At 37.4% G+C, this 12,863-nt stretch overlaps 1 protein-coding gene across 1 annotated transcript; it reads left to right on the top strand.

Annotated features, from left to right (window-relative positions):
- Window positions 1-1,113: 1,113 nt before the first annotated feature.
- Window positions 1,114-6,051, top strand: CVL1 (CVP2 like 1). Its single transcript, XM_021972509.2, has 13 exons — window positions 1,114-1,672; window positions 1,804-1,891; window positions 2,271-2,342; window positions 2,456-2,540; window positions 2,638-2,742; window positions 2,836-3,544; window positions 3,644-3,837; window positions 3,976-4,084; window positions 4,196-4,344; window positions 4,525-4,790; window positions 5,299-5,374; window positions 5,466-5,649; window positions 5,742-6,051. The coding sequence occupies exons 1-10, from the start codon at window positions 1,643-1,645 to the stop codon at window positions 4,745-4,747; spliced, it is 1,764 nt and encodes a 587-aa protein (XP_021828201.1). The 5' UTR covers window positions 1,114-1,642; the 3' UTR covers window positions 4,748-4,790; window positions 5,299-5,374; window positions 5,466-5,649; window positions 5,742-6,051.
- Window positions 6,052-12,863: the final 6,812 nt, after the last annotated feature.

Raw genomic sequence — 12,863 nt, 5'->3', positions numbered from 1 at the left:
ATGCCTTCTTCTAAGTGAAAAGATCCCCACGCAAATAATAATTATAATAATGAAAATAAAAATTAAAGATAATGTTATATAAATTCAAATCTATGCTAAAGTGGTTTAGTCTAGTGGAAAGAGCCTTGATTTGCAGACAAGTGATCTCAAATTCGAATCCTCATAACACTTTGATAGTGTGTATGTGAGAAAACCCTCCTCCCCCAATATCGTTTGTAAAAAAAGAAGAAGCTCACATCTCTATAAGTTGGTAGCTTCTAAAGAATTAAAAAGAGAAACCCAACACCCAAAATTTGGGACAGCTGCATGTGTTTCCAAAGACACAAAACCTAGATTGAGCCAAGAAAGCCTCAAAATTGCTTAATAAACATTCTCCCAAGTTCCCAACCCAACATCCACAATCATTTCATCTATAATAACAACATAGAGAATCGCACACATGACACATACATCCACATTGCTGAAAAAAATTAAAGTTTGGAACTTTGGAAAAACCTAAAAGGACAAAAAATGAAGTTTGTTGAGGGAATTTTATACATTGCTAAAGTTGAATGCCTCCCAAAACCACAAAAACCCAACAATTTCACAAAAACACAAAAACACAAAAAACCCAAGTAGAGAATGTATCAATTTGTTTTGTTTATTGTCAAGACACTATTTCTTCAACCCCAAACATTCTTTGCCAGCAAAAAGAAGAAAATAATAAAATAAAAAAGAGCAGCAGAAAACAAATATAGTATTAGTACTTGAACAAGAGCAGATACATTCCCTTTATCTTTTTCCTTCTTTAACTGCTTTTTACTTTGATGGGTAGACCAAAATGGGGTAGAAGGATACAGCTATAGGGGAGGAGGGTATATGTCTGGTTCTCAAACCTGCCCTTCACTTTGCTGACCGTGGGCAGCCTTTGTTCTGCTGACCGGCTCGTTTCTGTTCAGAAGCTAAAGCTAAACGACATGCCCGTTGCCCCATCATGTTGGGCCTGCCTTGAGCTTTGGGGTAAAATATTTTTCAAATTAAAAAAATAAATAGAAATTAAAAAGAAAAGCCCACAAAGACTCTGTCTTTCTCTCTCTCTCTGTCTCTGGGCACTTTATACTGTTCAAATTCGATACTTTGCTGTTGTTACTAAGAACGAGGCCCTTTGGTTCAAAGAGAGAGAAAGAGAAAGCTTTGCTTCTCTCTCTCTCTCTTCATGTCTGCCGCATTGTCTTGTTCTACTTCAGAATCTCATCTCACTTCCACGCATTAAAGCGTTGTCTCTCTTTCTCTCTCTTTCTCATTCCAGTCGTTGTGCTTTCATATTCTTCTGCGCTTCTTTTGCTTCTCTGAGCCTCAACACTTAACCATAGAGAGAGTGTGTGTGTATACATAGCACAACAAGACCAAAACAAGAAAACCCATTTGTTGTTTGCTCTCCTTTCAATATTTGGAGCTTTTTTTTTTAATTGTTTCTGAAAGTTTAAGGAGCTATTGGGAAAACACAATGAACTGAACTTGTTCATAGTCTAGAGCTCCTCAGAGTGAAAACCCAGAAATTGGGGAAGGGGAGAGTATCTTTGGCTGATACTGGTTAAAAAACCAGAAGCCCAAGAATTGCAGAGAATAATACTGCAGAGCTGTATGAAGTAATAGTGAAACAATGAGAGATGAGAATTCCAAGAAAAGCAAGGTTTTTTACTTTCTTCTGCTGGAAAAAGTATTTATTTTAATGAAAAATTTCTGAATTTGTTTATTATTCTTTTGTTTTGTTTTGATTTCTGGAAATGGTTTGCTGATTCTTCTATCCGTTGTTTGGTGAAGCTCTCATGGTCAAAGAAAATGGTCAGAAAGTGGTTCAATATCAAGAGCAAAACTGAGGACTTTCAGGCAGATGATGTTGTTTCTGGAGGTCGAAATCTTTGCTTTGTTTTCTTTACCCATGCGGTACATGATTGGTTCTTGCTATTATTAAATCATTATTGGGGTTCTGGGTGACATAATCTTAAGCTCACTACAGAAAACTGAGAGAAACTATAAAAAGAAAAGTAATTGGTAAATGCTGCTATAGCTTCTAAAATTGACTTATTTTTTAGAAGTAATGTAAAATGCTAACTTCTAAATTCCGACTTATTTTCGTTCTCATAGCTATTCTTATTGTCCTATCTGGTTTGGCTATATATGAAACCAATTTGAAACATGTAAATCCCTTTTGGTGCTTATTTTGACCTCTCTTGTGTTTTCTTTTTTGAACTCAAAATTAATGCATTGCCAATAATTTTCTTCTTCAGGAGGTGATCAGGTCGAATACAGGACTAGCTTCTCAGAGAGGGAACCGTGCACAATTAAGAAAAGCAAGACAGGTTGGGTATAATCTGAAAGAAACTATTTGAATCAGCCCCTCCCTTTCATGTCTCAAGACTTGGCATTATTGGTCTCTTTTCCTCATATTATTTTCTCTCACTTTATTGGACAGAGAAATTTAGCAAGAACCCAGAGCAGGTCCGTCGACGAAAAATGAATCTTGACCATCCTCGAATCATAGATGTAGAAAACCATAGGTAAATGTCTTATACCTTCTTTCACAATGTTCTTAATAAAGTACTTTATCTAATATATTATTTATTGACGAGTTTTCTTCCTTCTGATTTGGAGCAGCATTTTCGTTGCTACATGGAATGTGGCTGGAAGATCTCCACCAAGTAATTTAAAACTAGATGAGTGGCTTCATGCCTCACCTCCTGCAGACATTTATGTTCTTGGGTAAGGTTTGGTTGTTTATATGCTATCATCTTTCTGAACAAACTCTGTTATTGACCCGTTGCTAAAAGATATATGTATACTTCTCTCTTTCAGATTTCAAGAGATAGTTCCCCTAAATGCTGGTAATGTTCTGGGAGCAGAAGACAATGGCCCTGCCAAGAAATGGCTGGCTCTCATTCGAAAGACTTTAAACAATCTTCCCGGTACCAGCGGTGGTAGTGGGTGCTATACACCTTCTCCCATCCCTCATCCAATTGTAGAACTACATGCAGATTTTGAAGGATCAAGTAGGCAGAAGAGCTCTTCTTTCTTTCAACGCCGATCATTCCAGGCGACCCAAAGCTGGAGAACGGAGAATGACCCTTCAATCTCACAACCTCGACTTGATCGAAGGTTCAGTGTTTGTGATCGGGTGATCTTTGGTCACAGGCCAAGTGACTATGATCCCAGTTTCAGATGGGGTCATAGGCCCAGTGACTATTCAAGGCCAAGTGACTACTCAAGGCCAAGTGACTACTCAAGGCCGAGTGACTATTCCAGGTGGGCTTCGTCTGATGATGATAATGGACCAGGTGATTCACCAAGTACTGTTTTATTCTCACCAATGTCCTATGGTGGATCTGCATCCAATGAAAATGGATATAGAATGCCAGGAGGGCATTCAAGGTACAACTTAGTTGCAAGCAAGCAAATGGTTGGCATCTTTCTTACAGTATGGGTCAGGAGTGAACTGAGGGATTATGTTCAAAACATGAAAGTATCATGTGTTGGAAGAGGATTGATGGGTTATCTTGGGAATAAGGTATTGATTGACTTAATTATGGTTGTTTTGATTCTTTTCATTGCATTTTTTCAATTGTAATCAACTTAGCAAATGCAAATTTTCTGTTTGGATTAACAGGGATCCATCTCAGTAAGCATGTCTTTGCACGATACAACCTTTTGCTTTGTTTGTACTCATTTAACATCGGGACAGAAGGAGGGTGATGAACTAAGAAGGAATTCAGATGTCATGGAAATCCTTCGGAAGACCAGGTTTCCACGGGTTAATGGCTCCCGCGCGCTGAAATCCCCAGAAACAATCCTGGAGCATGAGTAAGATTTTTGCTTATCAACCATTGATTACATATTACATTATAGTGTTCAGCTGCGTGTATATGCCTATTTTATAATTACCATTGCCCAATGATTTTCTTATAATAAACTAATAATGTTCTCTCACTTCTTATCTAGTCGAGTTATATGGCTTGGGGATTTGAATTATCGAATTTCCCTCTCTTACCGCTCTGCTAAAGCATTAGTTGAGATGCAAAATTGGAGGGCCTTGTTAGAGAATGACCAGGCATGTTTTCAAGTCCCTCAATATATTTCTCTGTTTTTAATCCTTGCCTTTGTTCTTTACTACTGCAGTAGTAAAAGTTTCATCATAAATTGACATTGGTTCTTTCGACAGTTACGGTTAGAGCAGAAACGTGGTCGTGTCTTTGCTGGCTGGAATGAGGGGAAGATTTATTTTCCACCAACTTACAAGTATTCAACTAACTCAGACAGATACGCAGGGGATGATATGCACCCAAAGGAGAAACGTCGAACACCTGCTTGGTAAGACTTTCTTTCCTACATTATGGAGAATTATGCTTGAAATAGAAGGGAAAATGGGGTGTAAAGTGAAGAAAAATGGATTGATCTTAGAGCAAAATGATGAAAGTTCTGCAGCCTGTGCATGGGCATGCCAATAACCAAAAACTTGCAGTGCTAATTTGTTTACTTTTGTCTGTGAAGGTGTGATCGAATATTGTGGTATGGTGAAGGTCTCCAACAATTATCTTATGTCCGTGGGGAATCTAGGTTCTCAGATCACAGACCAGTTTATGGGGTATTTTGGGCTGAGGTTGAGTCAAGCCAGAGCCGGTTGAAGAAAAGCACGAGTTATTCTAGTTCCAGGATTGAAGTGGAGGAGCTTCTTCCATATTCTCATGGATATACTGAGCTAAACTTTTTCTGAAGGATGAGAGAACAATGATGACCCACACCGGTCCTGCATTCAAGTATGCTTTCTCTCTCCCTCTCTGATGCCTGCACACAAATGATATGGTTGTCTGAGTGTGTGTTTCACTTGCAGATATATATATTATATTTTAAAGTTATATAGTTTAGTTGTTCCACTAGGTTGCCAATACATGTTGAATAAGTTAATTTTTTCTTTCCTGCAAACTATAATTGGTTTTGCATCCTAAATTATTCAAGCGAACACCCCATTCCCTTTCTCCCATTTGACCCTTGTTTCATGAAAGTTTCATCTGTCACACTCCTGAGCATTCTGGTTGTCTGTGGGGTATAGGAACCTTTTAACTCCACCGCTGTCCGGCTCAATCAGATCCTTCAATCCATACATTTGTCATCCTGTAGATATGCCTTAAAAAAATCTCATTGAAGGAGAGGAATGATGCCTCTTTAAGTAACCTGAAAGTGTCTAAAAATTTTTCTCTTTTTTTTTTTTCTTGAGCAGTAGATCTCTTGCTTCTTTTTGTTCCTAATTTACAATTTGGTCCCCAGTTGCAGGCGGGAATCACTTTGAAGAACTAATCTTGAAGGGTGATGGAGACTTCTCCTAGCCCACAAATCGAAAAAGGTTAGTCTTTTTTTCTTTTTGACTTTTCTTGGTTTTGCTGTACATCTTGGTTTTGCTTTGGCTAATTTGACCCTTTACTTTCTCTTATCAGGTGTTAATTTTGCAATTTTGGTCAGTTTAACTCTATACATCAACAACAAGTTGTACAGTAACAACAGTTGATTAGCAGTAAGAAACAGTTTCAGCAGTCAGAACACTGCATTATTTGGTCACTCAATTAACAGATACCTACCCCACTGCCAACTCAAGCATTTCGTCTTCTGCACAATTATTAGGTACTATAATTTTGTTAAAAAGTGGTTACTTCTACGCTTATGGTAATAATTACTTGCCCATAAGCTTACCATTAAAAACTTTTCTCTTGCAGGATAATCTCAGCCAACCAGAACTAGCCAAGTGGGAAGATGAAGGATTTTTTTATTCATGATTCTTTATGTATTTAGGAATTAGAAATATATATGATGAGTGAATGAAAGTGAAAGGGTCAAAATAATCATTTTCTTACATCCTTTTTGTATTAAATGCAAAAGAAGAAGTAAAAGATTTGATGGAGGCCTGTTGAGGCTAGTGTCAAAGAAGAAAAAATAGAAAATATGTTTAAAGCCTCCTGTATCTTCCTGTTGTGGCAATTGATTTTACTGCAAAAGTTGGAGCTGCTCTTGATAGTCTCCCATCCACACTCTGCATCTGCTTTTCCTTTTTAACTGTGAGGTTGGTAAATAAACTAGGAAAGCATGGGTCAGTTTTGACAGGTTTTGACAGGTATATGGATGAGCAACCATGATTTAGAGACTGCTTTCTTTTGTTGTGGGTTGCATTTCCACATTTGTCTTTACCAGTTTGCATGCACCAAATTCTCATGATTACCTTCTAGTAAGGACCACTTAGAACAGGTGCAGCCAACAAAAGAAAACTGCCATGATTTTTCTACTAAGTGGACAAATAAATAACCAAAAACAAACGCATGCATTTGAACCCTCACCCAAGAAAACCAAAAAGAAAAAAAAATCATTAAAAATTTTGAGGGTGGGATTATTTTTCTAGTTTTACATTAAAATTAATTAACAGGGGAAAAGAATTCATGAATTTTTATTACCTAAAGTGAGAGCAGAAGCACAGAATAAAGGAAGTTTTCTGATAGCTATCTGGGCCTTGGTGATTATTTACTGAAAAAGGTGGTGTACTTAATCTTCATAGACTTGACAAGTAAACCAAATTTTACAGTCCTGCCAGTTTATGTCGAGAAGTCATGATTTAGAGATTCTTTCCTAACGGAGAGATTGCTATCAGCCTATCATCACTTCTGTATGTTTCTGCTAAAAGTCTGAAACAACATAAGCACTAAAACCAAATTAGCAGAGAAGGTGCCTAACTTTTTTTTTTTCTTTTTCAGAAATTAAAAAGTTGAAACCCACTAAGTAAACTTGGGTTGCATTAGGTGTCAGTGTGGTTCCTTCTTTTTGTCCTTTGCCTGTCCAATCTCTCCTTCCATGATCCATCCATGGGCTCTGGTGGTGGACTCAAAAACCCAACAGCAACAATAACTCAAATTTACTAAATTGGTTTTCAAAAAGAAGTTTATTTTATTCTGCAGTCACGTTTCCTAAATATTTTAAGTGGAATTTGGAAGTGAATATACAAACAGATATTTGGCTTTATACATCAATCAAATTGTTGGTACCTTGTTGACCTCACCTTCCCCCTTCCCCCTTAAGCAAATCCCATCAATTAAGGCTTGGCTCGGCCTTATTATCTCCATACATGTGATTGGCTCGACCTCACCACCTCCAGCAGATATGTGCTCGGCTCGGCCTCACCACCTCTAGTAAATATGTGCTCGGCTCGGCCTCACCCCCTCAGCAGATCCCACCAATTAAGGGATAGCCCTTCTTGTCATAGGTCACATCCCACCAAATAAGGAGTAGCTAGCCATGCTAAGGTTCCAGCCATCAATCAACCTTGTCTACTCCAACTTGGACTATAAATGAGAGCTCACCACCTCCAAGCAAGGGGACCATCAGCTGCTACTTCTTCACTTCTCCAAGAGCTACCCAAAGCTCTCCGAAGCTTTCTATTTCTCTTCTACTAGAGCTCTTAAGCCTCTCTTCCCATATATCTCTCATGTATAATGTAATCTCCATATTCAAATACAAATACAAAGCTATAAACTATAGTGGATGTATCCCCATTATGGGTGAACCACTCAAACACTTGTGTTATGTGTGTGCTTATGTCTTAATCCGTTAGGTACAAATTCACCCGTTAACACAAATAAATAAACATCACATGATCTCAGGCCTAAAAAATTTCCTACAATTAATTGCCATCCAATAAGAATAAAAAATTATCAGTAGATTAGCAGACGTCTCCTTATCATTAAGAACTGTAGCAGGCATCTTGGTTTCTATTTATTCAGAAACCATTTACAATTAACATGTCAAGCTACGAAAGAATTTGTAAGAAAAATAGTTTTTCCTACACTAATGTAGTCTACAGTGCCAGCTGACTGCAAAAATTTTGCAGCTGTGCATACAACCTTCTTCTTCTTCTTCTTCTTCTTCTTCAGTGCAATGGTGCATTTGGTTTGAGAAAAACTTCCATTTTTCTTATTTGACGATCTGCAGCAATTTTTTTGTCAAACCCGTCCAAAGCCATCTGATCGTCTCGGCAGTCAGGGGAGCAATATGCAGTTAGGTATCTGCATCATCAAAATTTCAGGTCATATTAGTATCAGTGGGAAACATCACTTATTTTGATGTAATCTAATCTAACAAACAAGGAAAAAGTGCAACATTTCAAAAAGTTGCTAAAAATGCATAACATGCATATTGCAAGCGTATAAATCGGTCAAAAATAAATATCTGTAATGTACAAGGTAAATATGAAACAAATAATTGGGGTTGCTCTGTTTTCACAAATAATCTACTTACTTCCCCCTAGTTTTCCACATTTGTGCATGGTTTCTAAAATTGATGACTAGCAAGAAAGCTTCTACATAACTTATGAGTAATGCTACACGAATCACATTCTTTTCTTATTACATCACTAGTAAAAGAGAAACCGACGTGTATTAGCAACGTGGGATACACATAATTTTATCGATATAAATTATTTTTTAAGGGATATGAACTTTTAAAATTAGATTAGACTAAAAACGGGGAGATCACAAGCTGATATCAACATTTTGGCGCTATGAACTAGTTCCAAGATTTGAAATCCTATTTGCCTAAAAACCCAATTAGAAAAAAGAAATTAAAGCAAAGTCGACTTACGTACCCATACATGTAGACATCTCCATCTTGTTTGAGTTGCTTCTTGCACAAGGAACAGCGTTTGAGGAAAGCTCTGAACCCTTCATCAGGCTGCTCCTTAAAGACGTAGTCGCTTTTCTCCTCAGTCGGCGAATTCAACCTAAAGATACTCCGCTGATGTTGAGACTGAGGCTGCTTCTCCAGCTGTTTGATGGTTGGCCTCTGAGGCCTTTTCTGCTGCGCCGGTTCCCCCAGAGGCACAGACGGCTGAAGAGGCTGAATATGGGTGTACAACCCTGTCTCACCCTGACTTGATGAGCGGAGAAGACGGCACCGTTTTGAAGCCATTGCCTGCAACTGGGTTCTGGGTTCAAGAACAAAAGACTTGGGCTTTAATGGTTTTGAAGCAGAAATCACAGGGATTAGGATATGGGTTTTGGGTAAAAATGTTCAAGATGAAGTCTTTTTTATGTTTAGTGATTCAAATTGGGGAGAGTGAGCTAGAATTAGGGTTTTTGTGTGAAAGTATTAGTCTTGCAGAAGAAGGAAAAGTAAAAGAAAGAGGGAGGGAGTTGCTAGGTTAGACCTATTGGGTTTCTAGGGGGTAGTGGTTGATTGGAGGGAGCAGTGAGTGTGGGAGAGAAAGGGGGCTTTATATTATTTACATATGAATTTAATTTAATCCTCAGAGAATGTGGAGAAGGATATTTCTCTTGAAAATTAGTTAGGATTCTGAATTATTTTCCCATAACGGTTATGATACGATTTGCCGCCACTTGAAAAAGTTTGTGTTCGAGTCCTTTACGGATCGTGATTAGTTGCATTTTGTGTTTAAAATGGATTTATCGTCCAGGTTTTGTTTTTCCAAGATTTCTGTGCTTATCTACTTTCTTTTTCTGTTATTTTGGGGGTTGTTTGCTTGGATAAATTCAAATTTTCTAAACGATATCTTGAAAGTTTGGATTTCAAATTGGGCTAGCTAAGCCTGTCGGGCTCTTTTTATATTTCGAGCTCGGTAAAAGCCAGGCTTAAGAGGGGAGGGGGAAGCTTTCAAAAAAGAGAGAAGGAAAATAGATCCATTTTAACATGTACAACGTCTAGAGAGCCTATTTAGAGAAAAACAGCCATTAAATAATTTTAAGAGTATAGCCGCACGGCTATACTTGTAAAATATATTATTTTAAAGGTGCCGCCGCCCGGCTGTACGCATTAAATATATTATTTTAACGGTATAGCCGCACGGCTGTACTCGTTAAATATATTAGAATATTTTAAAGGTACAGCCGAACGGCTATACTTGTTAAATATATTATTTTAAAGGTATAGCCCACCGGCTTCTCTCTCTCTCAACTCAAGCTTCATTTTCTTTTTCTTTCGTTTCGGCTGCTGTATTGATTGGATTGGATTGGACTCTCTCTATGAAAACCATCATATGTCATTCAGCTATTGAAATCTCCACTAAGATAACAACTATGATGCTATAAAATCTTAAAATCCTTAGAAGAAACTCTCTGATAATCGTTTTTCCATTAAACAAACCAAACAAATTGCAAAATCAGAAACATACGTAAATTGGACGCCACGGTAGCCACGGATAGAGACTCGAACAGTTAGTTAGGCGGCCTGGGCGGCCTGGGAGGGTCTAGGCGGGTCTGGGAGCCAGGGCGGTTTGTGTCTTTTTTTTCTTTTCCCAAATGAAGATAGCGGGAGACTCGGCCATGACTTGGTCTCTGCCTTGTATTCTCTACGATACTTCAGAATCAGAGATGGGCTTATTGTCTATCAGTCGCTCTAGATTCTTCCTTCTTAAAACTAGTTTGACCTGTGAAAAAGGATATTAATCTCTGCAACTGCAACTTGGTTGGAGTAAAAGGTCTTCAGAATCAGAAGGACCTTACGTGTCAGCAGAAGAAACGAGTAATGGAGTCACCAACGTAACGTGGAATCTACGTGTAATAGATATCTCACCATTTGAAACCTGACCTGTTAGGCTGTCACCTGAGAAGAAAAAGACAGAAAACCCATGCCATATATATATATATGCAACATTCCGCCATTTTCTCCTCTCAACTCTATTTATTTTAAACCCTAATATGTAGCCTTCAATCCAGTTCTCTCTATTTGCTTATTGCACGTAATATTTCCAAGTTGAGAAATAGAGTGTTATGAAATGATGAAAGAAAGCATGCTGCATTTGAAGTCCTTGAATCACATCTCATTGGTGTGTGCAGATCAGTTGAGAAATCCCTTGATTTCTACCTGAGTGTTCTTGGGTTCTTCCCAATTAGGAGGCTTGGCTCCTTTGACTTTAATGGTGCATGGTATAATTCTTAAAAACTTGGAAAACCAACAACAACAACCCTTCATTTTTATTGAATTGGTTTACTCTGTTTTTGAAACATTATCAATATTGAGTATTAATTTGGTTTTTGGTTAATTCTGTGACATTTGAATCATAGGCTATTCAATTATGGCATTGGCATACATCTTCTCCAATCTGAAGACCTTGATAAATGGCCCAAGAAGATCACCCAGATTAACCCCAAGGATACCCACACTTCTTTCCAAGTCTCTCTCTCTCTCTCTAGCTATTTTATTCATTTTTTGTATGCTTATATATTTTTTGTTGGTTGATCCCTATTTTTTGTTGTTGTATTTATGGGTTTAACCTGTATTATTTCTTATAAATAAAATCCATTTTTTATTCTTGCCCAATGGGCCAATAACCGGAAATCATTAGAATAGGAGCTATCGGAAAGAATTTAAATTCTTCAAATGTATTATGCTGTCACTGAATTAAGTCTAATAATGTCATTGCTAAAAGGCCTTGTAGCTAATTTATTAATAGCCTGAAGTGTAACATGCATCACTGTAAGAAGATGTAGGACAAAGTTCTTCCATGTTTTCCCCCCTCATATTGGTTGCGCCTATATGGTTTAACTTCAATATATGTCCAGTTGCAGGAATTGAGAAAAATGCAGCAGAGTATGCTCGGTTATGGATAGGGCGGGGTAAAAGAGAAGCACATCAAGGTAAAATGCTCATGAATTACATCAACTGAATGAACTCGGAATTTACCTTCTTTTTTGTTTTTTTTTAATGGGTTATCTCCATAAGTTAAATCTCTTAGTCCTCTATAATAGGTATATGGATGACCATTAAGAATATCCTGAATTAGATTTTCCATTATTTTGGGTGAATATTATTGCCTGACTGAGATTGCATGTTTCAATTTGGTGGTAAGTTGTAATGGTTGGAAATGAAAGATTAGTTTTATTAGGTTAAACCTTTTGTTCCACTGAAATGTCCGTCATATTCAGATTTCATCTTTAGGAAGCTTATGCTTGGAACATTTGGGGAGGATCTTTATCTCTAGATCAACATATCTTATTTATATGTAATGCCAGTGTACAGAAGAATGGTTTCTTCCCCTATTCTTGTGTTCAGTATGCCTATATGCCCTTTTGATAAATGATGGTATCTCTTTATGGATCGAACACGACTGAAGAGACTTCTCGGCATGGAAGCATTGATGCCTTCACTACAAGATCCTGAGCGTTTCAGCGTCTAGGTAACTTTATATTTCTCTTTATTAAAATTGAGTATATTGTGGGCTGTGATTGCTGGTATTTATGTATGATTGGATGCAGCTTGCTTCTTTATCAAACCAGCATCCTCATGAAAGGTTGGATCTCCTATGCTTGCGAAATACAAGAGAGGTATTGCACTTTTCTCCTCTCTTAACATTGGGAATTTCAGATCCACGTGGGTATGGTATATGTAAGAATGAGATGCTACTTCTCATCTGACACATTGTTTGAAATCTCATTTAGAATAGTTCGTATATATATATCAATGCCATATACCTTCAATTTATTTCAAAACTCTTCTCTTCGTTGTCTCATTAGACTGTTTTGTATCCAATTTTTCATCTGCAGAGAATACAATGCAAACTGATATATTTCATAGTAGAAGAGCAGGGTTGTCAAGTGCAATGAGAAAAAGGTTGTCATTGGGTTTAGTTACGATGGATACATTTTAGAAAATAAATTCTTACACAAGAAATTTTATACTATGAAATTCAAGATTCTTTTATCCCCAAAATGTTGGTGGATCCCTATTTTTTGTTGTTGTATTTATGGGTTTAACTTGTATTATTTCTTATAAATAAAATCCATTTTAAATTCTTGCCTAATAGACTAATAGCTGGAAATCATTATAATGGGAGGTATCGGAAA

Source organism: Prunus avium, chromosome 1 (genome assembly GCF_965620075.1).
Source record: "Prunus avium chromosome 1, drPruAviu1.hap1.1, whole genome shotgun sequence".
NCBI classification, from domain to species: domain Eukaryota; kingdom Viridiplantae; phylum Streptophyta; class Magnoliopsida; order Rosales; family Rosaceae; genus Prunus; species Prunus avium.
The sequence above is the reverse complement of the archived record's forward strand: the minus strand, read 5'-3'. Positions and strand labels throughout refer to the sequence as shown.

Bases quoted from the DNA above. Each gene is read 5' to 3' on its own strand.
- CVL1 (XM_021972509.2), top strand. From the start codon at position 1,643: ATGAGAGATGAGAATTCCAAGAAAAGCAAG. The intron at 2,343-2,455 runs GTTGGGTATAAT...TTTATTGGACAG, and splicing joins AATTAAGAAAAGCAAGACAG to AGAAATTTAGCAAGAACCCA. The intron at 3,838-3,975 runs GTAAGATTTTTG...CTTCTTATCTAG, and splicing joins GAAACAATCCTGGAGCATGA to TCGAGTTATATGGCTTGGGG.